This window comes from Dromaius novaehollandiae, chromosome 1 (genome assembly GCF_036370855.1).
Source record: "Dromaius novaehollandiae isolate bDroNov1 chromosome 1, bDroNov1.hap1, whole genome shotgun sequence".
Lineage (NCBI taxonomy): Eukaryota > Metazoa > Chordata > Aves > Casuariiformes > Dromaiidae > Dromaius > Dromaius novaehollandiae.
The window spans coordinates 121,810,408-121,835,253 of NC_088098.1; the positions used below are offsets into that span (position 1 = coordinate 121,810,408).

A 24,846-nucleotide genomic window follows, 5' to 3' on the forward strand; every position below is an offset into this window, starting at 1 on the left:
TATATCAAAGCAGGAAAGAGCCAAAACTTGTGACTTGAGGGCATCCTTTACTGTGATGAGCCAGCAACAACAGCACTGCAGCTTCATAGTTCGGAGAGCCTGTATACGCAGCCCATCTGATGAGAGCTGTGCAGGGCTTGCAGATGCACTGGCCATGCTCCTAGGTGTATGGGAATGGCCCACCTCTGGTGTGGGCGCTGTATGTCCACCTTAACCTCTCCTGAAAGAACTATGAGAGTGTAAAGGGAACCATAGTTTTGTTCTAATTAACCATACCTTTGTTCTAGTTCTGTCTGTTGAGACATAAACTAAGTTGTTGTTGTTGTTATGGAAGATACACGCAAAATTTGGATGTATGCTGCCATCTGCTGTGGGTTTAATATTATCTTGAGCATTTCAAGTTTGTTTCTGCAAGTTGTAGTCGTGCTGAGGCTATAAACAATAAATGCTTTCAGGGTAAAGTGCTGATGATACTTTACTTAGCTTACAAACTTTTGCAAAGCCCTGAAAACACAGGAAATGCTGCAAAATAGTGGTTGTGGACCAGCTGTGATCTGGCAGCTCCTCTCTGCCACATAAATAGATATGGGGGTGAGCTGCAGGGGTAGCGGCACGCGGTGTGCTCTGCTGCTGCACACCCGGCTCTGCCACAGCTGGCGCCCAGCTCCCTGCGGGCACACGGACACCCAAGCCAAACCTCAGGGTGCCAAAGCCATTTCACTGCCTCGAAGGATGAGGATCCCTTGCCGAGGCCCTTACTGGCAGGGCAACCCGGAGTAAAGGGGCGGTGAGAGCTGGTCTACAAAGAAGGGAGGGAAATTCATCATGTAATATACAGATATTGGTGTTGTGAATCCTGATTATTTTGTCTGAGCAACAGGTAAGGACCTGTCACATGAGGGGGCACCTTCAAGGGAAACCTGTAGGAAGGGTTGATGATGTTTTTAAGTGCAAATGATTTTGCCTTCAAGTTTCATGCTGTGTAGCTTCAAGATAGTCTTATTCTTTATGCCTTTTTTCTCATTTTTCACTCCCTTACTGCCCTTCCTCTCTCATCTGAAAGCTTTGGAGGGACCACACTTATTTTAACATCACTCCTCAGAAAAGGCCTCCCTCTCTATAATGCCCTTGGGGACTGCGTTAGTGTAATTCAGCAATATCCTTGTAAAGAAATCTTTTCTTGTAGCTAAAGCAGCTGCTTTGACCTTGTCTTCTGAGACTTTGTTCTGTTAAGGCTATTTTCACAGTGTAGCTGTACCAAGCCCTGGAAATGGAGACATATCCAGGAATGTCGACAACCTAAGACCAGACGTCTAATGTACATACCTGAAGTGAGAGTTTTCAACTGCCTGCTAGGCTCTTAATGCAGCCACAGTCACATGCCTGCATTTAGATTATGTAAATGCACTCCAGCATTAATATATTACTTTATCATTACTTTTTCCTCTTGCCCATTATGCTGTATACATTTGTATTGCTAAGACTGGCATTTACCAAAGTGCTCTTCGGAAAAGTGAGTCAGGTACAGAGTTAATTTACTTTTAATCGGTAAAAATTGGTTTGATCTTTTTGTGCCATCCACAAGGCTGCATTATCACCTCTTCTTTGCCAAGTTTGGAAGCAAACTGTTCAAAATCCTACCTACTAACTGAGGTCTACGTTGGTGATACAATCCTGTTGCATTGTACTGAGGCAGGAGTCCCACCAGCAAGAAAACATGTTAATAACATTGAAATAAACTGAGAAGCCTCAGTTCCTCTAAAATACGTAAAAACAGAGATTAAATGCGATGATGGAATGTACTTTTTCAGCTCAGATAAGAAACACTTCCTTGTACCTTCCCAAAAGTTAAACAGTTGATGTAAGCTTACTTCTTATTGTTCCTTACATAATCTCTTAGGTTTCTACAGCATGTTAATGTAATACTGCTTCTCATGGGGATATTTGTTGAAGAAAAAAAATTAGATCTGCATATCTTAAAATGGTACTATGCTTACAGAGATATTGAAGAATGTATACCTTTTAATGATCAAACTAGTTTGTCACTACAGCACCAAAATTTACGGTGCAGCACTTAGAACATAAGATTCTGACCTCCTTTGTTTGAATGTTGAAGACTATCAAAAATTGGATCAGCTAGATCTAGTTTTTAAATTTAATACGCAATTGTATCCACTTTGCCAGACTTACCAGAATCTTGACAGAGAAGGAGCTTTTATGAACAGAGCGCTACAAGACCCCTTCCTTTCTATGCATCAACTGCTTCTTGATGCAGAATGTGTTCGTATGCAAAAGCATGCCATGTCTCAGAAAACACTTTTGCTTTTTCAGACACTAAACTTACTCATGCTTTTGTTTTTATGCTAATCTCTACATCTTTAAAGAAATTGCATATTTTTTTAAACATCTCAAGTGAAAAAAAATTCTAGATTCGCTGAAGGAGAGACCATCTATCTCTGTGATATTTATCAGAGTTCTGTAGCATATCTCGGAAAACTGCATATTAAATAAAAGTTGCATCTGGTTCATCCAAACTTACCAGCTTTGTTTCAGTTTTCAGACTTAAATATTTATCTTGATGACAGAGCAGGTGATGAGAAAGGAATTATTTTCATGTGCTGGATGTTCGTTGTAAAGTTATACATTGGTTTCCTTTTTGAAGACTGTCACATGTTGTGGATGTAAGTTTGCACCACAAGCTATGCATACAAGCAGGTTGTTTTTCTAACGGATACTATGACTGTAATGTAATCCTGTGTCAAAGCAACCATTTTAACCAGTGATCTGAGTTCACAAGCTAGAAGCTGTTTCATCAGCCTCTTTAATAATGTAGTGGATGCACACTCCTCTAGTATAAAGATCTTAAGTACTTCCAAGACGTTTACCATGAAATTCTTAATGAGGAAACTTAGTTAAACTGCAGCTGTCCTCACCCCTACTTGATTTGGCCGGCCTCTGTATGTGCAGAAGTTGTATAGCTAATCATATGAATTGAATAGAAAGAAGAAAATCCAGAGGCAGAGAAGGGCTTGGTAACCTATAGTTACAACAACTCCGTGAAAAGTTACTTTACTGTCTGCCAGTTAGACTTTCATTCCAGCTGTAGTATTGACTACCAGCAGAGATGAAAAATTCAATTACAAAGTAGTGGGTTTTTGGCTACTAACCTTTCTGGAGGCATTGCTCGAGGTTGGGGGTGATGTGGGAGGATACAACAGAGGGTAGCTATGTTTGGCAGATGCTACTTTAGTCTAAGGTACAGTCATTGCCCTAGTCCTGGAGCACAGTGGCTGCAGCGGTGCCATGCAGTGGCCTGTGCTCTGGCCAGGCCATCCTGGGCATGAGGCAGTTCCCAGGCCCCCGGCCACCCCTGCCTGCCTGGGCACAGCCCCCTTCCCCTCTCCCCACCCTCCTCCAAAAGCAGGACATACTAGCACAAGCACACATTCGCAGGCTATTTATAAATTGTTTTTATACCACCAGAAGAAAGCAATGTTCTAAGCGTAAATGAGATACAGTCCGTTAACCTGATCTCTCTTCGAACAAAATGCCACACCCACCTCTGTGCAAAATCCTTCCCACAGTAAATGTCTTAAAACCCCTTGTATCTTCACCTGGGTGAATTCAAAGAAATATGCTTGTGCTGTGGTTACATTTATTTTTTAAGCCTCCTGCAAATGTTAATGGCATAAACCAGGGGAGGAAAATTAGGCTTTACAGATTGACTTCTTGTTAACAGCATTCTGCCTGTACCTAAAATGCTATGGCCAGGGGCATAACAGAAACTGAGGAAAGACTGGCTTTACAGGACAGTGAGAGTGGTCTAGATTCATCCATAACTGATTGTCACTGACTTAGACGTAAATGTGGCTTCTTGTACTTGTCTGAAAAACTTTGCTAGCTTTCTAAATTCTGCATTAGATTCCTTTTTAACATACAGGCAAACCACATTGGATATAGTCTCACTGTAGAAATAGAAGGAGTTGAAAAGAACATTTCAAGATGTTTTCAGAGATATGAAACAGTCACTCTGTGAACTTAGAGACAAGTCCTCTCATCTCCCGATTGCTGCTAATAATAAAATATGAATCGTATTAAGGCTGTGAGAATACTAGGATAACAAACAATTGGACACTAAAACACTTCTGAAAACCTCTTATTTACACAAGAGTTTGACATACTTGGTTTTAATTTTGTCACAGTTCAGGCAAGTTGAAATTTCCCATTTCATTCAGATTTTTGTGTCAGATAGTTGATCATGATTCCTTCTTCTTTGTAACAAGATATGATTTCTTGAAATATTATTTCCATTGCACTCGCAGGTTTCTTTATTTATGGTGAAACATATTGGAGCAGTCACCTCTGATACCAAAGTGAGAATCCACAGAACAGGCTTGAGTTTGACGGTTTGTGCTGGTTTGCTGGTCTCTCTCAATTTTAACCTGATGTGTTGCAGTGAGACTGTAGTTCAGATTTCTGCTGTGCTTTCTAGCAGCAGTGATGGATATCTCTGATGCAGATATTGGTTTAGAGGCAAACAGACTGCATCCAAAACCTCATTTCAAGCAGACCAGCAGTGTTTGATCAGATGATAAGATCAATTTTGGCTGGTATTGAAAAGCTCTGACAATATTCTCTATTATTCGGTCTACCAGCCCCTGACACTCAGTTCTAAAACTGTTACTTGGATCCCATGACTTTTTTACAAAGAGCAGGTGCAAAATGATCAGGCACTTTGCAACCTAACCGCAAGAGGCGGTTGTATTAGAATGGCTTGTAAAGCAGGAAACCACAGCAGCACTTCGGATATTTTGCCCCTGCATTAGCTGCTTGCCTTACTGACATCAATTCACCTGCACCCCTGCTGTCACTGGTAGGTATGAGTGCAGGATCTATACTGTGCTATCTGCAGAGACAGGGAGAGAAAACAGAGAAGGTGATTGAGCAAGAGTGCCTTAGTGAACTGTGTTATGTTATGTGAGCTTGGGAGCACTGAGTGTATTTGATAGATATTGCCCTCCACCATACACCGTTTTTGGCTTTATAGCCTAATGAAAAGCAGTAAAGAAGCCCCTTTGAAGGTTGTTTAGCAATTTCAGAATTTGTCAGTAAAGTTACAGCTTGTGGGTTGCTTGTTCCAGAGCCATTTACAGCAATAAAACACCTCAGGATGCAATTTTTAGGGACTGTGTTTGCAGCCTCAAGATAAAGATCTGAATCCAGACTTTTCTTTTCCCCTAACAGGAGCTGAATATACTCAGAAGATTGCCAGCTGCTTGCTTCCTGCTTGCTTTATGGCTTTAAAGAAAGCTGCTGATACCCGTGCAACAGAGCATGGACCTTATATATGAATACTTTCAAGAAAAAAGTGTTCTTGTAGTCTGGTTCTTGAAAAAGAAGAATTAAGAGAATATCTAATAACCTGATTTTAAGTTCCTGTAGTCTTTGACTCATGTTGTTTGCAAAACTTTAATTATGATAGGATTCTGGATTCTCAGTCTTAGCACTTTTTCTTTATGCGAAATTTGTGGTTGACAGTAAATATGCATGCTCTTCATCCAAACTCCTACTGGCTTCTTCTATCCGAAAGAGGCTGAATGCACAGCAGTTTCATTAAGTACAGTTACCAGTACCAAAAAGAGATGATAAAAACTGGTTGCTGAAGGTAGGAAGTTCAGAGTTAGTGTCCAAAAGACTGTGGTACATCCTTCTGTGCAGCTGGAATTTGATGTGGATTTTCAGAAGTCCAAGAAATCACTGCTCTCTTCAGGTTTGCAGTTCTTCTCTCTAGAAATCAAAACCAATTATGCATCTATTCAAATGTTCATATTGTTGCCTATTGAATTCTGAAATGCAGTGGCTTTTTTTTCTTTTTTTTAAACTGTGCTACAATTACCAAAGCAACCATGAAGCTGCTGGAGCCAGTGCTATTATCTGACAGTGTTCATTCTTCAGAAAAATGCACCATCTCTTTAAAAGAAATATGGACAAATTCCCATTGCATGCATGGTGAACCTGAGCAAACACGATCAGCTTCTGTCATCACCTTAATTCACTGATTTTCAGCCTTGTGTGGGCTGAGACAGGAACAGAAGATTCATAAAGATATGTGGTTACGGGGGATGGAGGAATATATTAGTAGTAGTGGTGGAGGCTACACGTGGGTCAAGTGAATGATACAGGGAGCTAAACAGACTTTGAAGGGGTTCGTTTTGTTTTTGTTTAGTTGTTCCATTGCTGGTTTTTTGCAGGGTGGGAACCTTTCACACCTATTCAGATTTAATAGTTGAAGCATAACACTTCTCAGCCAGTAATGTATTTAGGTCTCTGGTACTCCAGTTATGTGCTATAAACTCTTTGCTCCCTCTGAAGTGGGAGAGCTATTCAAAATGGAGGCAGCATTCTGCTCACAATGTTGGAGAAACATCTTGTTAAACAATATCAGCTATTTTTCCCCATCTAGGGGAAAGAAATAAAAAATCTTTCTGGACTCGCAGGAGAGAGCAGTTAGCAAAATGATTGTAAGCGACAGAAGATCAGAAAACACAAATGTCTACTCCTTTATCATGCCTTGCATTAGATGATTGCCCCCAACTTAAAGGTGAGCCGTTATTAATCTAATTTGCAGAAAGCAAGCCTTTAAGTGAATGCTCACTGGCCAGATTCCTTACCTTTTAAATTTGCATCACTTTTACCTAAATGGATCTCTTTCCTAATTCCTTCAGTAAGCTTTAACCACAAGAGGAAGTTTAGTCTGAAGAAAGTACAGGAACTTCAGGAGAAACCAAGTAAACCCTGATGCAAGGTGAGCAATAGCAATTAAAAGCAGGTCAGGACTGTTCTACCACAATGCAGACCTGTTAGGCATAAGCTATTCTCTTGGTCCTATTTTCAGAGGTACTCTGTCTTTACTGCACTTGCTGGTTTCTTTTGGAGCTGAAGAATGCCAAAATTGAACATCCTTGTTAAGAGGATAAGTTGAACTAACATTTACACCTCAAGGATGTCCCTGCCAAAACTTAGAACGTGTTAGTATCTATTAAACGAAGATTTAACTGTACTTTTCCCGCCTTGATTATTTATTTATAATGGATATGTATGCATTTGAAATGTCTGTACTTCCATGGTATGTGCAAAATACTAGCCATTTCTGGAATCTATGCTTCGATTTGGGGGAATTGCAATGACTAAGATATTTATGGAAAAAAATTAGAAATAAAGCTGGCATTCTTTAGAATTGTTATCTAGGCTTATTTAGCCTTGTTGAGTAATGGCTAGCCATGTGCTAATAGAAACCTTTGTGTGTAATACAGGTCATGAGGACAGTATGCCTGTCATACAGTATACAGATCAGGGCTGAACTAAGTTTGCACATATAACCTTATTTCTGTCATTTCCCTGTCTATGAATGCTTGATATTGACACTTTAGTTTGAAGAGGAAGTCTTAAAAATTTCACACATCCAGAAGGGAGGGCCTAATTTGTTAGAATCTGCATAGCACATGGCATTGTGGTGGCACACGCTGGTGTCAAGGCTGGGGATGGAGCTGTATTGCTCCCTGCAATCCCCCAGTCCTGGTGGTGTTGGAATAGCAGCACTGTTGTCCTCTGTGAGGACCAAGGCTAGAGCAGGTTGGGTCATTCACTCATGTACTTTGGTGCTTAGGGTGGTTTTAACTTGATACTAAGAAAACATTTCAGAACCTGCACATAGGTATCGACCTGTGAGCTATATGTCTAAGTGCCTACCACGGCAGTGGAGGCAGGTTCAGTTGCATGCACATGTACTACCCAGTGCCATCTAAGGTGCCCTACGGCACTTTGCCTGACCTACAGCAGCTGGTCCAGGAGGGTCCAGATCTCCCATAGAACCTGGTCATATCCGCCAACCCCAAACAGATACCTCAGATACATTAAGGTGTCATCTGCAATGCCAGCAGATACTTCCATGTGAACCACTGAACTGAGCCCTGGTGATTGTGTCTGTGATGTCTGTAGGGCCTGGAGAGCTTTTCCACTGACCAACCACCTGAGGCATGACTGAACCACCTACACATTTTGTTTGGCACCACTTGAGACATTGCAGCATACCTCAGACACCCCCATGGCGATGCCAGATATGACCCAAGGATGGCCAGAGAGCCCTGCCATTCTGCAAGGACAACTGGCAGCCAGGCAGGACACCCTTGGGTGTCTAAAATGGCTCTAGGTGCCTCTGCTTAGGCAACAGACCACTGCCTGAAGTCCACCAAAAGCAAAATGACTCCACTGGCTCTGCCAGCTGTGCCCACCAGCTCTCCAGCGGCACCGGAGGGGGGCTGAGAGCTCAAGCTTTGGGGAGCAAGCTGTTCTTGGGGAGCTGACAAAGGCAGCTGCAGTGTCCCCCTACTTCCTTCACGCTGCACTCCTTTCCTTCCTGCCAGCACAGTCTTTTCTCTCCCCTGTTCCCAATTCCCTTCTCCCCGTTCAGCTTCCACTCCCCCACCTCCTTTGCAGTAATCTCACAGCTCCAGGTAAAATCCCTGGGCATCTCTTCCCTCACTCCCAGGCTCCTTGCTCAGCTATTTCATACCTCACCACTCCCTGCTCACCACCGCTGGGCTCCCTTCCCAGTCATGCCTACACTCCTTTCTCCTCTCTATCCCAGTCCCAGTCTTATCTGCACCTCCCTAAGACCTCCATCCCAAGCTGCTACCCCACCTCCTGCCTTTGCCACACAGACCTGCCAGCTTCCCTCATCCCAGCCCAGCATGGGGAGCACAGAACAAGTGGGGTCCGTGCTCTTGGCTCACATGTTGCCATACAACACAAGTCAGCTGTGACAGATGTGAGCTAAATCCTGTGCAGCACAGGCGACACAAAGCCGTTACCAGACATGAAGAGACAGGGCAAAGGTGCACCTCCATCTGTTCGTGTATCCAGTCCAGGAATGAGGTGGTTCGGCTGTAGACTCCTGGTTTGTTCTCTTCTGCACAGCCCACCCCGAAGCTGGTGGTCCCCACCAATTTCCAGATACTCATGTCTTCGCATGCTAGGGGTCCCCCACTATCTCCCTGGAGGACAAAGAATTAAAACAGAAGTCAGTGGCCCAGAAGAGGAAGGGAATAGGGGAAGGAGAATAGTCTAGCAATTCAGTTTCCTATTTTTGCTCACTTTTGGGACCTAGGAAGGGCATATGTTACAGCAGAAGTTGGCAACTTCTCCAAGAGGTGTATTAGATCATATTTTTCTTTTCCCCTTAGGAGTACAGTGCAACAGAAGCAAGATTTGAGCCTGCAGTTAGACAACATTCAGGTGCTGGGGAATGCACCTGTCCTGGAGGCAAGGCATTGCTAATTGGCAGTCTCCAAGCCATGGAGCAGCTCTCACAGCTGCTTCTCTCAAAAAGCTCCTGGCTACTGAGCTGAGCTGATCCAACATTTGCGATGTCAGAATGGGAAGCTCATTGCTCCTTCCCTCACCTGCTCCTGCCTGCAAGCTCACACACTGCTTTGCACCAGTGTGGACCAGCTCTGGCCCTCCCCAGACACTTTGCTGAGCAGCTTTGACTCAACTGACTCACTACAGCTTTGACTCAACTACCGAAAACTCCCAGTTCATTTTGTTGGGGCAGTTTCTTGCCCTTCTAGCATCAGAGCCAGTGCACTAAAAAAAAAAGATAAAGGAATTTGGAAAGAGCCTCTCCCTTCTGGGAGTAGGACTCATTTTGTCAGGTAAAGCCATACGCTGAGCGTGCTGACTTTGGACAGCTCTTCCGGGCGCAGTGCTGTGCTGCTGGGTACCTCACTGCAGGGGGTCTGTGCTCTTCTGCTCTAGCAAACAGGCATTAAGTGAAGACCTACAGTCTAGGCATCTAATGCCTTCATTTTGTCTGTACCTTCTGTAATTGGGACTGGGTAGATCTGCAAACATTAGGCCTCCCCGGCAACATTGCTCTTCATTCATGCCTTGCTAGATGAGGCTGCATTTCTGTGTATTGGGGTGAGACCTGGCACAAGGTGGGCATTCTCATGATGCAAACAGTCATTTTGGATAATTACCACCCTGTGCCGTTAAGGAGCCTCTGATCTTTCGCCACTATGAACCCCTCTCCCCCAGAGTTCATTACCAATCCTCTGAGCTACTCAAATCCCTCTCCCTTCCTCCTGCCACATTCTAGCTTTTTCCAGATTTAAACGCTTCTGCTTCTCTCTTGCTGTATGCTTTGACTGTTTTTCACCTTGGGGTTTCTGCACCTTGCAGGTCTTCTGAGCTGCACACATTGCAAACTTTTCACTTAGCCAGTGGCCATGGCAAAGAGAGGATGGTACCATGCTATAGTGCATATAAGATATTAAAAATTGTCCTAAGTAAATTTGACTTCACAAGTAGCAGATATGGTTCACAGAAGAAATATGAGAAGGGAATTGTAGCATATGAATGCGAGCAGTCAGTGGTACCTACTTATGGTAAATAGAGCAAATGGCAAAAAACCAAATATTTGCCCAACAAAAATGTGGGAGTGCCTCCTGATAACTTATTACTCATGTTTTTCCACCGTTGCTGTTAATGTGCATGGTTGTAGTCTGGAACTTCCATACCTGGCAGGTGTCTATGCCTCCCTTTAGGAAACCAGCACAAAGCATTGAAGGAGTTATGATCCCACCATAGACATCCCTGTGATTGCAGATTGTATTAGAAATCAAAGGAACACCTGCATAATTCATGGTCTCTGATGTATCACCTGTACCAAAACAAACAAGCAAACAAAAAGACCCCTCCTTATTAAAGTAAATGATTTTGATGTCCTGAAATTTCCTTGAAACTAATGTCTAATTATGAACAGAAAAGTTTTAGTATGTGAAGAACTGGCAAACAAGGGTAAAAGGAATATGGTTAAAATGACAGCATACAAGTAAGGAACTGGATGTCTCATCACTTGCAGCATTCAGAACTAGCAGCTATATAGAGCTTTGGATTAGCACAATACATTATATACAGCCATACATTATATGTTTCTACCTCAAAGTAGACAATCAATGTCTATAATGAACTTAAAAGCTAGTTGGACACTCTCTTCTAATACCAATACACTGATTTGTTTTTGAATTTACCCGCTGTTCTATTAGTCAACAAATCATCTGCAAACATCTGGCTTATTTTATAAATATTCTCCAGAGAGTCTGAATGAATCATTTCCACAAATGGGAGGATTTGCACACTGTTTTCTTCCAATTATTTGTACCTGACTTTTTATGCCATGTAGCAAGCCCCACTTTCTTTTTCTTTTTTTCTTTCTTTTGACTTTCAAAAGTACCTTTTGCTATTATCTCTAGGTCAAGTAATATTGCTCTTGTTCTCTGAACAATGGGAACATTTTAAATGAGACAAATGAAGAATGAATAAAAAATAATGACCTGAGCAGTCAACCACTTTCTTTGAAAGTGATTCATTACATATCATTGACTAACATGACCTGTGAGTAAAAAAAGTAATTATTTTTCGTTGTGACATTATTCACAAATCAATTTTCTTTATCATCCAACCTGACTGAAAACACATACATGCTTTCTGAAATAATGGCTGCTTGTTTCTTGCATTCGTGCTGTTCTTTCTGTGCCTGAAGTTACAAACAACATAGCTAGTTTGACCAATTTCTGAATACAACACCCTGGATGGCATTGCTGTCTACATGTGATTTTCATCCTTTTCATAGAGTGTACCCATCCATTCTGTGTGGTAGGGGTTTGAACAGCACTTTTGCCTCATTTGGCCCCATGAAGAAGATTGAATTTGCATCCTGGGGAAGCATAAAATTTAGGAATACGTCTTCTTTTTTCCCAGCCAGATATTCCAGAAAATTTAATGCTGAACAGTGCTGTAGCCAAATCCTTTTTTTACTCTGTGTGAGATGTTTTCATGTGGTGAATTAAAGCAGATATTTAAAATACCTCCTTCAACAGTTGCTCCCCATCCTGATACCCAACACATTTTCCCTTCTGGGAACTGCTCACCAAAATTAGGCAGACAAATTGGCTCTATGTGACCTATTTAAAAAAGAGAGACAGAAGAGAGAACTGCTTTCAAAATTCAGCAAAAATTGTATGCCTGAGTAAAACCATCAGGGTTTGGCCTACAGTGAGTTTGTTATGAAAAATCATCCAATCCCCACACAAAACAGCCTGGCAACTCTAAGTCTTTTGTCTTACAGCCAAAGTTTTAAACAATACCTACATCAGGGATAACTTGTTTCAAATAAGAAGTAATAGAAGGAGGTGTTGGGATGTCAATAAATTAAAGAACGAGCAAACAAGAAATGCACGTGGTACTCAGCTGACAGGCAGAACATAGACCCCCGCCAGGTTTTGTGTAATTTCACATGACAAGAGCCCTGAGCGCACATCACTGCGCCCCACTGAAAGGGCAACATATCACCCCAGCTGCCCATTGCTTCCTGCCCCCCAGCTCAGAGACGCAATGCCTTTACGTCCTGGGGCACTGAATACTGTGCAATACAAGTGATGTCCACACTCGTGATGCACAAGCCACAACGCACCAAGATGACCTGGCTCTAAGCAAAGGGAGGGAAGACATGGGAATATCACTGAGTAATTGCTAGTTGTTCAGTTCTCCCTTGTGAGATGATCCCAGCTCAAAGCATCCAGCCCCCAGCGGGGAGCCCCCCCAAGTCTTCCTGGGCCACACGCCAGCCGCCTGGGGCATACTGGGTGCACGGTTTGGGTACAGAGCTGCTGCTGTTCTTGATAGCCTCCCAAACTTATCCCTGCACAAAAGAAAACAGCAATAGCTGAGATTTAAAACAGAACAAAATCTCTCAAGCTTAATTTTCATTTAAACAAAAAGCTCAAAAGATTTCAAGGGAAGTGATTTAGGAACTGACAATCGAGACGAGTCAGAGAGCACCAGCCCCTCCTTTGCAGAGAGGGCCCACTATGATTAGGAGGTGTTGGCAGGCTATAATTTAAATCCATACAATATTATTATTCATTATTTCAATCCATCCACTGTGTCAGCTGCAGGTAGCATCCTGCTGAGAAAATAAGAGTGGTTTTCATTTAAATGAATCATTATGTTTTAATTGCCTTGACTTCTCTCTGAAATTTAAGCTTGATTTTCGGCTTTGGAGACTGCTGGACTCTCCACACTCATAGAAATGAGGACAGCAAGGACACTATAAAAATCTCTGTGACCTCCAAGAAAAACAAGGCAAGGCATTTGTTTTAGATAGGACAAAATACTTAGAGAGAATAAAGATAAGATAGTTCAGCATAGGTAACCTCCCCCTCTATTGCTCTCACATAGCTTTGTTTTGCTTATTATTAAATGACTTCAGCAAGCTAACAACACGAAGGATTGGAAATAATTTTCAGAGCCCTATAATCATGTTATTCCTCCTCTGTGGCTGAATAATGAGTACAGAGGAGCTCCTGATACTGAGGAGCAAGGGGACTTTCTGCCGCCACGTGGGGCTGGCAGCTACCAGGGCAGCCAGGACTCTCTCCATTGCTGAAAGTGGGCGCTGGGGACAGGCTGGTGCAGTTTGAAATGGGAGTCCTTGCCTTGCAGTCACAGGGACAAGCTCACTCCATCAGCAAAGCTCTGACCTGGCCTGAGCTGAAAACCAGGTTGTGCTGTTTTTTGTTCCTGGCCCAGAATTTGAACTGCTGTTTGGGAGTTCCTATAGCCAAACCTTAATCAGAGCTCATCTGAGAAATATTTCCTGCCAGCAACCCAAAACAGCCAACTAAAAACCGAGATAGCGCACCGAATGATTTTGTTTTCTCCACCTCAGTGGGCAGCAACGGGGACTAATTCTCCATCCTGGGGCTGCCCCTCACCGTCCCCTGCACTGTTGTTGTTGTGGCAGGGCGAAGGGGCAGATAGGCACCGGCATGGGGACATAGAGCGAGGCAGCAACTGAGGCTGGTTCACAGCTTGCCTCCCCACCAAATGGTGGAGCCGGGTTTGCCCTCCTGGGGCTCAGCGCTGGTCTGAATGGCGGCACAGATGCGAGGCTCTTGCTCTGAGCCTCCCCATGGGATGCCCAACCTGGGCTCCAGGCTGAGCCCCGCTGAAGTTGGCAGGACTTCTCTCCTTGCTCCTAGAAGAAGTGGGAATCCACTCTACAGTCCCAGATCAGGCCCAGGTTGCTGACGGAAACGTGCCTAATCTATCCTAGGAGGGACGCTTCTTACTTTTAACTAGAAAGATGAAGTGAAATGAAAGCTAAGAGAGGATTACCATTGAGAGCAAGCGGTGCTGCCAGTTTCATCAGCGCAATATCATTTCCCATTGTCTTGGGTTTATAATTTCGATGGTATATAATTTTTTCGACTGAATAGGGGTGAACCTGGGTGTCTTGCTGAGCCACAAAGCCAACTTGCACACTCCACGAGCTCGGCAGGTACAGGCTGAAATAAAGAGGTAAGAGAGTGACAAACCTTCAAGAAAACTCTAAGGTTTCACACAAATCTCTACAGGCAAATAACTACGGTCAATTGTATTCGCTTACCGATGTATTAATATTGGCTATATTTTAGATCTAATTTCAAAAAAATAGAAAGGATGAATAGTGTCAGCAATGTACTGGCTTACTGGCAATTTGTTTGCACAGTTTTCTACAAATATTTAAGAGCTTTGCCTCATTCTACCTTTAAAAAGCAGCTTCCTTCCTATGCAACCCCACAGCAGCTGATACTGTCTGGTATATGTCAGATCAGTTTTTAGATTAATTTAGTGGCACTTGTGGCAAGGTGTTTCCAAGGCAGCAGCTTTTATTCTGGGACGTGCTTCTGCCCCTAATTCATTCGCAGCCACACTTTCAGCCTCCAGCATGTAACTCATCTGCTCTTGGGTTTACCCTGCTATGCTAGTGGTAGATTAGTGGAGGTCCCAGAAAAGGACTCCAGGGATGGGGGTTGCCAGGTCCTCACACAATCAACTTTTGAACAAATCAAATCAATTTGAACAAATCACAGCCAACCTTTGAAGAAATGATTGGATTGTGGGGGACAGAGCTACAAAAGTAGAGAGATGCTTAATTCCCAAGTAACTACTTTTATGGCAACATATGTCTCTCTATGGGAATGGGATTTGTCTGTCCCCTTTCTTCTCTCCACAGGCTACAAGAGGATCCTGGAGGACTTACTTGGAAGCTAAAACTGATCAGACAAACCCCATTTTAGCTGTCTTAAATGCCTTCAGTGAATGTGGTCCGGATTTCCTAAGAGCAAAAGATGCAAGCTTGTAGTGCATTCTTGTTTGCTTGAAAATACAACTGGACAGCTGCTCTCATTATAAGTAAGAGAGGCGACCATTTTTATTGTTACACTAAGAAGAGGCTAAGTAATTATTTAACATCTATATACAACTCTGAGAATACTTTACACAGTATAAAAAGGAGCAGTGGAACATGTGAAGGGCATTAAGAAACACAGCATAACTTACTAACCTCAACCGATTGATTTTGTAAAACTTGGAAAGGATCTTGTAATTTATTTTGGAGCTCCTGAATACCAGAGGAGCCAAGTACGAAATCCTCCTGATTAATTCACATGCAGTAAAGCCAAACCACAGATCTGGAAGCCTAACACCTCTCACTTCAATGTTTTTTAAGGTGATTTCCCAGGCAGCTGGGAGTGCCCAGAATATGTGAAGATTGGGCCACTTGTTCCGGGATAGCTTTTTTGGAAAACTTCTTTATAAAGACTTGCACTGGTGCAAAAACAGTTTGAGTATTATGGAGCAAGCCAGTGAAATAAGGATGGCACTAGTATCTCCTGCATTTCTTTAATGAAGAGAAAGCGTGGTGCTTTAGCCCACTTCTACAATGGCCTCCTTGCAAGCGGGGTTGGTAGGGCGCCCTGAACGCAACAGCCTAGGGACTTACTCATACACGCAGTGTGCGGCTGTGATGATCCAACGTGGGGTGATGACGGAGCCACCGCAGAGGTGGAGCCCATGAAACTGCAGGCTGACCTGCCACGGCCACTGCTGGGGAGAGGACGCGTTGCCCCCCACGATGCGCGGCCCGTAGCTGGCCCGCGTCCCGCACGCTGCCAGAAAGCAAAGGTTACACGCCAATTTTCATCACCTTGACCCCCCTCCCCAAACTCTCGCCCTGCTAAGGTTGGGTGGTCTCAGCAGTGGGACTGTCCCCAAGATCTCCTCTCCACCTCTCGCCCCCAGCACCACGTGGGGCAGCGGATGTGGGTGCTGGGGAGCTCCCACGGGCTCCCTTGGACACCTTGTGCTCAGCAGAGCTGCAAAACCCACTGCTCTGCTATAAATACACAGCGACCCCGGGGCCTACACAGGCAGGCTGAAGCATCCCATCCCCTGGTGATTTTTTTTTTTTCCATAGCCCATTCTGAAAACTAGTTGACATGGAGAGCCATGGGATGAAAATTCATATGTAAGATGGAATTTCCCTTTCCCTGCCAAGATGGCAATGAGTTGAGTTGCTATACCAGCCCACTGACTGAACTCATAATCCTTAAATGTTTGCTTCTTTGTGTGATTCTCATGAAAATGCTGTTACCTGATACTCACAATCTGCTCACCAAGTCTACTGTGATCTCGTAAAATTATTTAAAATTTTATGTGTGAAATGCAATTTTTCCCTGACATCATAAACTGATGATATGCCCCTGAGTATGCGATTCTCCCAACTCTTGCCCTGCAGTGCATGAGAAAGGACAGATTTTGATCTTATATTCACTCTTCCTGATGCTTACCCAGACATTTTAAGATGATTACATTGCCAGAAGTGCATTCTTCTCTAAGATGAAAAGACAGCAATATTAGTTCCAATGCAGGAACACTGTTGGTTTTTTTTTCCTCCATACTTGTGTTACTTTCTTGTACAGCTATGTAGATATAAACATATATATCTCATATATTAAGAGAAGCACATATTTGTGTATTAATCCAATCCACTCCAAACATTTAACAGGAATACTTCCACTGGGAATTCAGATGTCATCAGGAGTCTACAGACTCTGCACCGCTGAAGAGTGGTTTACTCTTCTGTAAAGGATGGGGGGGGGCATCAGTGATTTTCAGCATGTAATCTGTAGGCTCCTTGGAACCTTGGATCGCTTCTCAGTGAAAGGTAAGAAAAACAAGCAATCATCAGGAGGAAGAAATTCACCCCAAAGAATTTGTACTTCCTTTGAGAAATATCTAGGGAGCTGCAAAATAAAATAAACTGCTCTGCCATAAAGATAACTGCCTGGTAACTATTCATTGACTAAAGAGGGATCATGGATGAATAAGTTTTTCAAATAGCTCATTTTTAAGCTTTTGTTTGATTTTAATGGGCCTTGGATCACATCCTTAATTCATATTCCAACAAAACTGCTACTGAACCTCAGGTTATGATGTGTAACATCACAAACCATTTACAAAGTGCTACATGCCTGAGAAAATTAGGCAATAATCTAAAATTATTAACGATTCTTCTTCCATTAATTACTGTTTCTATCAGTATAAACTGACAGAACTGTTGTTCTTCCATTCAACCAAAAATCTGAAGCTTACCTTAAGTTTGTTGCATTGTGCAGTGATGTCACTTGATCAGCTGATAACCAATGGCTGAGGGATACAAAATGTCTTTGAAACTGTTTTTCAACTGCAGCCACAGGCAGGTAACCTGAACTCACATAACTGCAAATAAATCATAAACACAACGTCCAGATACAGAACTTCAGTAATCCATTTAAATAATTCAGTGATTCTACTAATAAAAAAGCCAGTGTAGTAGATACAATAATTGGATTCTGACACTTGATACAATAATCCTCTCCTCTTCCAGAAAGATTTCTTATTATGTGTGGGTATTTTTGCCATAATTGTTTGTAGAAGTCACACATACTGAGAGGTATTTAACTGGTAGCAAAGGTAAATTTTAATTCTAATATTGTATTGCTTTTATTGTAACTGGTTGGCACATCTCCTGAAACACTAACATGCTTTTTGTCTCCTTTTCCTAGAGTTATGTTTTGCTGCAAGGAGAATGAATAATTTGCAATTTGTTCTTGTCTTTTGCTTTGAACAACTGAGTTGTATTTTATGCTAATGGCAACAAAAATTTAGTCAAAGAAGCTTTATATTGCTAACAATAACGTGCAGAAACCAGAATGACTCCATCACATGAAATAATCTCTGCAAGTCACAACTTCAAATTCTTTCTCAACAGTGTAACAGTTCATGAAAGAGATGGTGCTTTTCCAAGAATCAAACCAATCAAATAAGACCTGCCTCATCAACTCCTTCTCTAATTGCAATGTGGACTTAGCTTGGGCCTCTCTAATAAAAGTGCAAAGCATTCCCTAACAGATTTAATGACACAAATTGTGCATATAGTTTTTCCACTGAGGAAGTAAGAGACATGGAAAATGCACCATATGTTGCTTAGTGCCTCTCTGACTGGTTGTAAGTTACCAGAGAGGAATGATTCAGGAACCTGCATCCCATAGGAAAGATTTAATTGTGTCATTGTATTTAGCCATCATCCAGGATTTATAGCAATAATAAATGGCATTTGCTGTGCACAAGTATTCAAACCATCCCATATCTGCTCAGTCTTATTATTCACAAAGCTGGATGGTTAAGTCCTTTTTCTTTTAAATGATAGGCAAATATAGGTCTTCATTAGAAAGACTGAAAACCTCAGAGCTTGCTCAACATGCCAGTCAGAGTTTCTTCCATTTTGTATACGTACCTTGAGAAACCTAAGTGTTTGCAGGTAGTATTTCCGTACTCTGCTTTCCAGTCATCAGAGCAGACCGTTCTCCAGGATCCAGAAGTGAACACTTGCAGCACTGCTTTCTTGCCACTCAACCTGACTTTGAAATTCAGAAGAAAAGCCTGAGTGAGCTGCGAATTAGAGCCACTGAATATACAGCGTATACACAATAGTGTCAATGCACCGCCACAGCACCCATATTTCTGTTTTTACTACTTATCTTTCTCAACACTCATTTCCTTTGAAAGAACTTTTCTGTTTTTTTGTTGCTGTCTTTTTTCCTTAAGGAGGGAACTGGTTTTCCTTTACCAGTGTCCCTCTTCATCAACATACCAAGGTACACCAAAGCAAATCTGCCTGAAGAAAACATTCCTATGCTCATGTAAAGGGATACAGGATGCTGGCTTTAACATAGACAGAGAAGTCTGGTCTGCCCTCCAATGGGTCTAAACAGCTCTTGCTGCCTGCAATGAGCTGGAGCTGCAGATGCCTTCACCGTGGCCCAGCAGCAGGGCCAAGCTGTGCCAGGGAGCTGCAGCTGCCGTGAGCCATACTGACCCTTGCCAAGAGGGCCACGGGGAACCACCGCAGGAAGCCCAGAACCAGTGCCAGCATCCACAGCCTGGTGTCCTGCATCCCATGTGCTCTGATCCCTGCACCCTGTCACCCCGTGCCACAGCTGCCAGAGCCCCAGCTGAGCTGGGGACAGCGGGGACAGGGCACCTCTCTGCGGTCTGCCACACACCTCCAAGGAGAGGGGAGGCTGCACATGCAGTTGCTGCTGGCCAGGGAGTTTCCAGCAGGGTCCCATGGGCTGTTGTTATGGAATTGCTAAGGTAGACACAAAAGCGTATGTATGGCCAACAGGCTCCGCAAGGACCTGAAACTTCCCGGGGAAAAAAGACCCCAAAGGTCGAAAGTGTTGTGCAGGGTCAGCTGGGGCCAAAAGCTGATGGTTTGTCTCATTCTCACATCGCACAGACTGAAACCTCTGTGACCTCCTTGCCAACAAGTTTAGGATTCAAAATTACAAGTACACTGATCTAAAAATCAACTCTGCTGTTCCCAAATACTAAGGTCATTCACTTCCAGCTGCTGAAAGCATCACCCTCCACTACTATAAAACAGGACAGGGAGGGACTATTTAGAATGATTCTGCTATGCCAGAAATGGTTACAAAGAGAATCCCTGATCTGAGGGCAAATATTTCACATGAGAAGCAGCATACTCTGCAGTACTCTGCACACAAAAGTCAGCGCTAGTCTCTCCATTTCCTGAGTCCCTTAAGGTAACAACAGGCCTGTGAAATCTTCAAAATTGTCACAGCAGCTGAATACAGCAGTCATCTCATTTATCCTAAGAGCAGTTTGATTTCTCATTAATTGTAAATCACTACTTCAGAGAGACTCTTTCTCTGAAGCCACAATTTAGACAAGCCATCAGTCTCTCTGTCTTGCTGAAACTCTTTATAACATACATCTCTTGAAAGCATGCCAACTGCTACAGGAGGAGGTAGGAGGGATTTATAATCAAATTTAAATTACCACATCCGTACTCATCCTCTCCTTCTTTACAGTTGAAGACACCATTGCACCTGGCTGATTTCTGGATGCACTTAAAGGATGATCGGCAGCGAAACTTCCCAATGCAGTTGTATTGGACTAACAAGAACGAAAGAAAACAGCGTGATGAAAACACACTTGGGTATTAATTTAGCACTTTTGAGTTTCATTATCTGGCTGCATTTCTGTCTTGCTAACAAAAAGACAACTCCTGTATTCTAGGAATATTTGAAATGCACCCTGGGGGTTGCTACACAGTGCTGTTAAACTCATCCATTAGTAACGACACCTAGACCGAATTAACCTTGCTGTCTGCGTTGGCTCCTTCCCAGCTCCCTTAGCCCAGGTTATGTTTCATTGCAGGGAGGGTTTCTGGGTGCCTCAGCTCCTCATCAGCAAAGGAGGGAGAGTCGGACAGAATAGTGTGAGCACACTCTCTTCCTGGGGGGGATACCTCAACTTTCCCCAAGCTCATCCCTGTTGTAGATGTGAAGGTACTGCTCCACATCAACATATTTGATACCTAGACCTGGGCAGTTCACGCTTTCAAGTTGCAATGACTTGCATATTTTTCTTTTCCTTCATAGAGGTTGTTTGTAGTAGGGGAAAGTTCACTAGTTCTTTGAAAATAATCTTAAAGAAGTGAAATACAGGGCAAAAATATGATGTGCATTACCTGAAACCTCCCCCAGTTTCTAAATTTCTAGCTCACCACCTAAAGAAGAATCAGTGAAATTTAACTGGAGAAAGGTTTCTTAGCATGGCACGTTCCCCAGTGTGTAAGTATTACACCAATCCTCTCGTGTGCCAGATCGATTTTATCCATACATGTAAATAAAATTTAAAGCCATCACATCAACAGGATTTTTTACGTCAGTAAACAAGCTGCAGTGGCAGTTTAATTCCACTCTCAGTAAAAGGCTCATGAAAAATTAAGCGTTTGAATGATTAATTGAGAACTTAATGAATAACTAATTGTACTCACCACCCAGGCCAGTGGCAACTGCTAGGATTACTACTAGTAATAAAACACAGATATATGGAAGGGATTTTGGGGAGATTAAAACATGGCACATCGAAGGTGGTTGGATGTCTCCTAGAAACCAAACAGAGACAACAGCTTCTGTGAAGTTAAAACAGCTTGAGTTTTCAGTGAAAAAAGATTTATCTAGCATTAAGACAGATGCCAGGAGTAACTAGTGCACACACTTTGCGAGCTGACCTGACCCGGAAGGTTTGGCTCCCCTTGGCTCAGGGGCTTTTGGACTTGTAAGCAAGGTTAATTGAAATAATAGAAAGCTAAATTTGCAAAACCAGGACCCCCAAAATAGAAGATAGCTTGAAAAATGAGGAAAAGGTGATCTGGCCAACATTTTGCTGTAAAGGCAAGGAGAGAGCTGAGCAACGGCTCAGGGCTGTTTTGGGTTTTCAATGAAAAAGATGTACCTCAAGTTAAAATAGGCACCAGTGGTAACTGCTGCACACATTTCATAAGCTGACCTGATCTGGAACGGTTTTGCTCACTGTTCATCTCTGTAGCTGACCTCCAACTTAATGGTATTGCAAATAAAGAAGACAACTGAAAATAATGAACAGTCCACTTTTGTCAAATGTATTCCGATATATAAAGGGCATACCTCAGGTAAAGAGCATGCACAGCTTGGCTATGTATACACACAGGAGCTGGCAGAACCTTGTCTTCAATTTTAGTTCATGCAGCTCTTCACCCTCTCATTCTTGAATTTCTGAATTTGAGATTGGCAGAAACTTAAAATTCAGTCAAGGCTGCTAAGTGTCTCCCAGTATTTATACAACTACAAGTAAATCCCAATTTATTCAGACCCTCTCAGCAGAAACTGAGTACCTGGTTTTGGTAACAGAACTGGTGTCTGGTATGTAATAAATTTTAGACATCTGTAGTGGCTAATGGACTGTAAAATTAAATTGGTCTATCTGCATCCTTGATGTTCATCCTGCTTCTGTTGGAATTAATAGGCATCTTTGTCAGTGATTTCAACAGATGAAAAATGAAATCTATGAGATGTAGCAAACACACACTATTCCTCCCAGGCTACTCTGTTGTGTATTCACTTTTTTTAATGGATTCAATTTTCATGCTGGGAAAACTTCAAATGAGCTGTTCGAAAACATGTCAGAAAAGCATAAGCAAGTATCTATTTGGGGGCTGAAGCATGTGAATAGTCTGGCTGTGAAAAATGCTTGCATATGCACACAGACACAAGGTGTCATCACCCACTAATATGCAAATATCATGGTTCAGGGAGTGAGATTCTCTTTCTTCTTCTCCTAAGTAACTGTTTTCTCTGAATGAGTGGGCAAGTATAGTTTTGCAAGGCTAAGGATCCAGATTAGCTGTTTAGATCTCAATGGTCCAAAAGCTATGCAGTATCCCTACCAGATCCATCTGCACTGGGGTCAACTTTTGTTTGCGGTATGCAGAAAAACCTTTTGAAGGAAAAATGAAGTTCTGTTACTGGCAGTTCATCTTCTGTAATGGCAATGATTTCAAGACTTCCAGTATTGGGATTTGTCTCTTGTACCTGGCTCAACAGAAGACAAAAGACAATATTTAAGCAAATTAAATCTATCAGCTTTAAAGGTCTGATATCCATCTCCTGACATTAAGGAACATGTAGTTTTCCTTCAGGCTTCCATTGTTAATCTGTTTTTTTAATCAAATACAGATACAAAGTGAATCCTCGGGGTTTTTCAAGAATGTCAAGAATGCTGTGTCTGCCCAAGTAAAGTCACCTTGTAAAATGTTAGGCATTTCATGTTCATTAGAGGAGCTCTCATATTCAAAGTACTATATGTATAGTACTGAAGTTAAATTTTGCTCCAATTTGTCTAAGCACCACAGCTCGTTTTAATAACTCACACTGTAGGACATTTTCCTTTAAGTATCAAGCCCTTCTCAGTGAGATACTCTTTAATTGCAACTGGAAACAAGAGAAAGACTAAAGTATATGACACCTGAACAGAGCCTTACAGGGCTCTAATGCATGCACCCATTGAATTTTATTCCAGAGAACCTTTGAACACTTTGTACACAATGAAAAGCAATTAAAATAAGCTACACTGGAATTCAGAGTGAATACCTTTAAAATTCTCATTATAATTTCTGACTTTAGTTCTGAACACTAGATGATCAATGACAGGAGAAATCAGATTTTTGAACTTACAATGGTGTGAAAGAAGTCCAAGCTTGCTAAAGACAGTAGAGGTGGTAAGCTATAAAAGGGTTCACAGAGTCAGTCCAAAGAAATGTTCACAAAGACAAGCTTTAGGCAAAGTAGGTGTCTTTTGCCTGTGACATTAATTTTAAGTCATATGGAATTCCTTTTCACCTTTCAGCAAACAACTATAATGTGATTTCTACTTTTTTATTTGATAAAATTCCACATATATTTCAAGATGCTATAATTTTGAACATTTATCTTCAAATTTTATATAGAAATTGCTAGCCTTAAGGCAGGGGAATGTGCATGGTTTTTAAATATTAAAAAACCCCTTCTAACTGGTGCATAAATTGTTCACGTGGAAATAAAACAGCATTGAGTAGTGTACTACACAGAATATAAACTCTGACATATCATTATCTAGAGGACATCACACCCTCCCAAAGCTTCACTTACCTCTTCCTGAGAAGTCATAGTTAAAAGCAAAACTGTTTTCTCTCTTCATTATCAAAAGAAGCCAAAAGGAAACTCTGAGGTTGCTAAGCCAGTCTGCTCTGGAAATGTTTTCACTGAGCTGCCAGTTCAGTCATTTGTTGCATATGGCATTATTGTAGCAGTCTGTGTAATTCAACCTGGTGAGATATATCAGGTAGCCTTGGATGGCATGGCTATGGAAAGGGGAAGATAAAAAATCAGCAAGCTTTTTAATTAGCGTAAGAGCGTAAGATAATATTGTAGTATTTGCAAACCTTTCTATAACCTCTCAGCTAAGAAACTTCACAGAGGTTAAGCCCCAGGCTTGCACTTGCTTGTTGCTTAACAGAAATCATACAGCTGAAGAGATGGGCCTGTCAAAATCTGCGAGAGGCAGGGCAGAAGGCAGAAGCCCCAGGTGTTTTGTCTCTGGCAAACAAGGCCTTAGGCTGACGTTGCTTGATTTGTTAACTTGATTTCCCCTTTGCTGTGTGCATGCAGCAAAGAGCACGCTTAAAGAGAGTTTTTGAAACGGACCCATGCTTTCATTATGGATAACTTCAATTATTATACATTTGATAATGTTTTGGAAGCACTTTGCAAGCAGTAACTGATAATCCTGAAAATAGTGTGTTTGATTTGATAGGATAAAGATCAGCTCATCTGTACTCTGGGATTTAGAAACTGAAAATGTATAGTCAGCTTCAGAGAATACTCAAGTATAAGTATGATTTGACTTGACTTTTTTTTCTAAAGAGAGAGAGGCAGCAGAGGGGAAGGCGGAGGGAAGAAGGAGGACGAGAGGTGGAGCAAAAAGTTGTAGCAAGTTTAAGTAAAACAGGGCTCCTGAGTGACCAGGAAA

General features: G+C 42.3%; 1 protein-coding gene and 1 long non-coding RNA gene across 2 annotated transcripts; one reads left to right on the plus strand and one right to left on the minus strand.

Annotated features, from left to right (window-relative positions):
* Positions 1 to 616: 616 nt before the first annotated feature.
* LOC112981992 (uncharacterized) lies at positions 617 to 7,060 on the plus strand. The gene is made up of 2 exons (XR_003258885.2): positions 617 to 880; positions 5,245 to 7,060. It is a non-coding gene; the product is annotated as an uncharacterized LOC112981992 (long non-coding RNA).
* TMPRSS3 (transmembrane serine protease 3) lies at positions 5,763 to 23,984 on the minus strand. The gene is made up of 13 exons (XM_026098040.2): positions 23,967 to 23,984; positions 22,727 to 22,871; positions 21,296 to 21,406; positions 20,293 to 20,409; positions 18,725 to 18,848; positions 17,542 to 17,667; positions 16,737 to 16,780; positions 15,890 to 16,055; positions 14,242 to 14,411; positions 11,931 to 12,026; positions 10,581 to 10,723; positions 8,901 to 9,053; positions 5,763 to 5,787 (listed from the first exon to the last, which is right to left on the minus strand). Exons 1-13 carry the CDS (start codon positions 23,982 to 23,984, stop codon positions 5,767 to 5,769), a joined length of 1,434 nt encoding a protein of 477 aa, XP_025953825.1. The 3' UTR covers positions 5,763 to 5,766.
* Between the last annotated feature and the right edge of the window lie 862 nt (positions 23,985 to 24,846).

What these genes read in the sequence shown, in the direction of transcription:
- TMPRSS3 (XM_026098040.2), bottom strand. An exon ending in AAACACTTAGGTTTCTCAAG is followed by an intron (nt 17,668 to 18,724) that starts GTACGTATACAA and finishes ATTTATTTGCAG; the next exon opens with TTATGTGAGTTCAGGTTACC. An exon ending in GGATACACGAACAGATGGAG is followed by an intron (nt 5,788 to 8,900) that starts GTGCACCTTTGC and finishes TTTGATTTCTAG; the next exon opens with AGAGAAGAACTGCAAACCTG.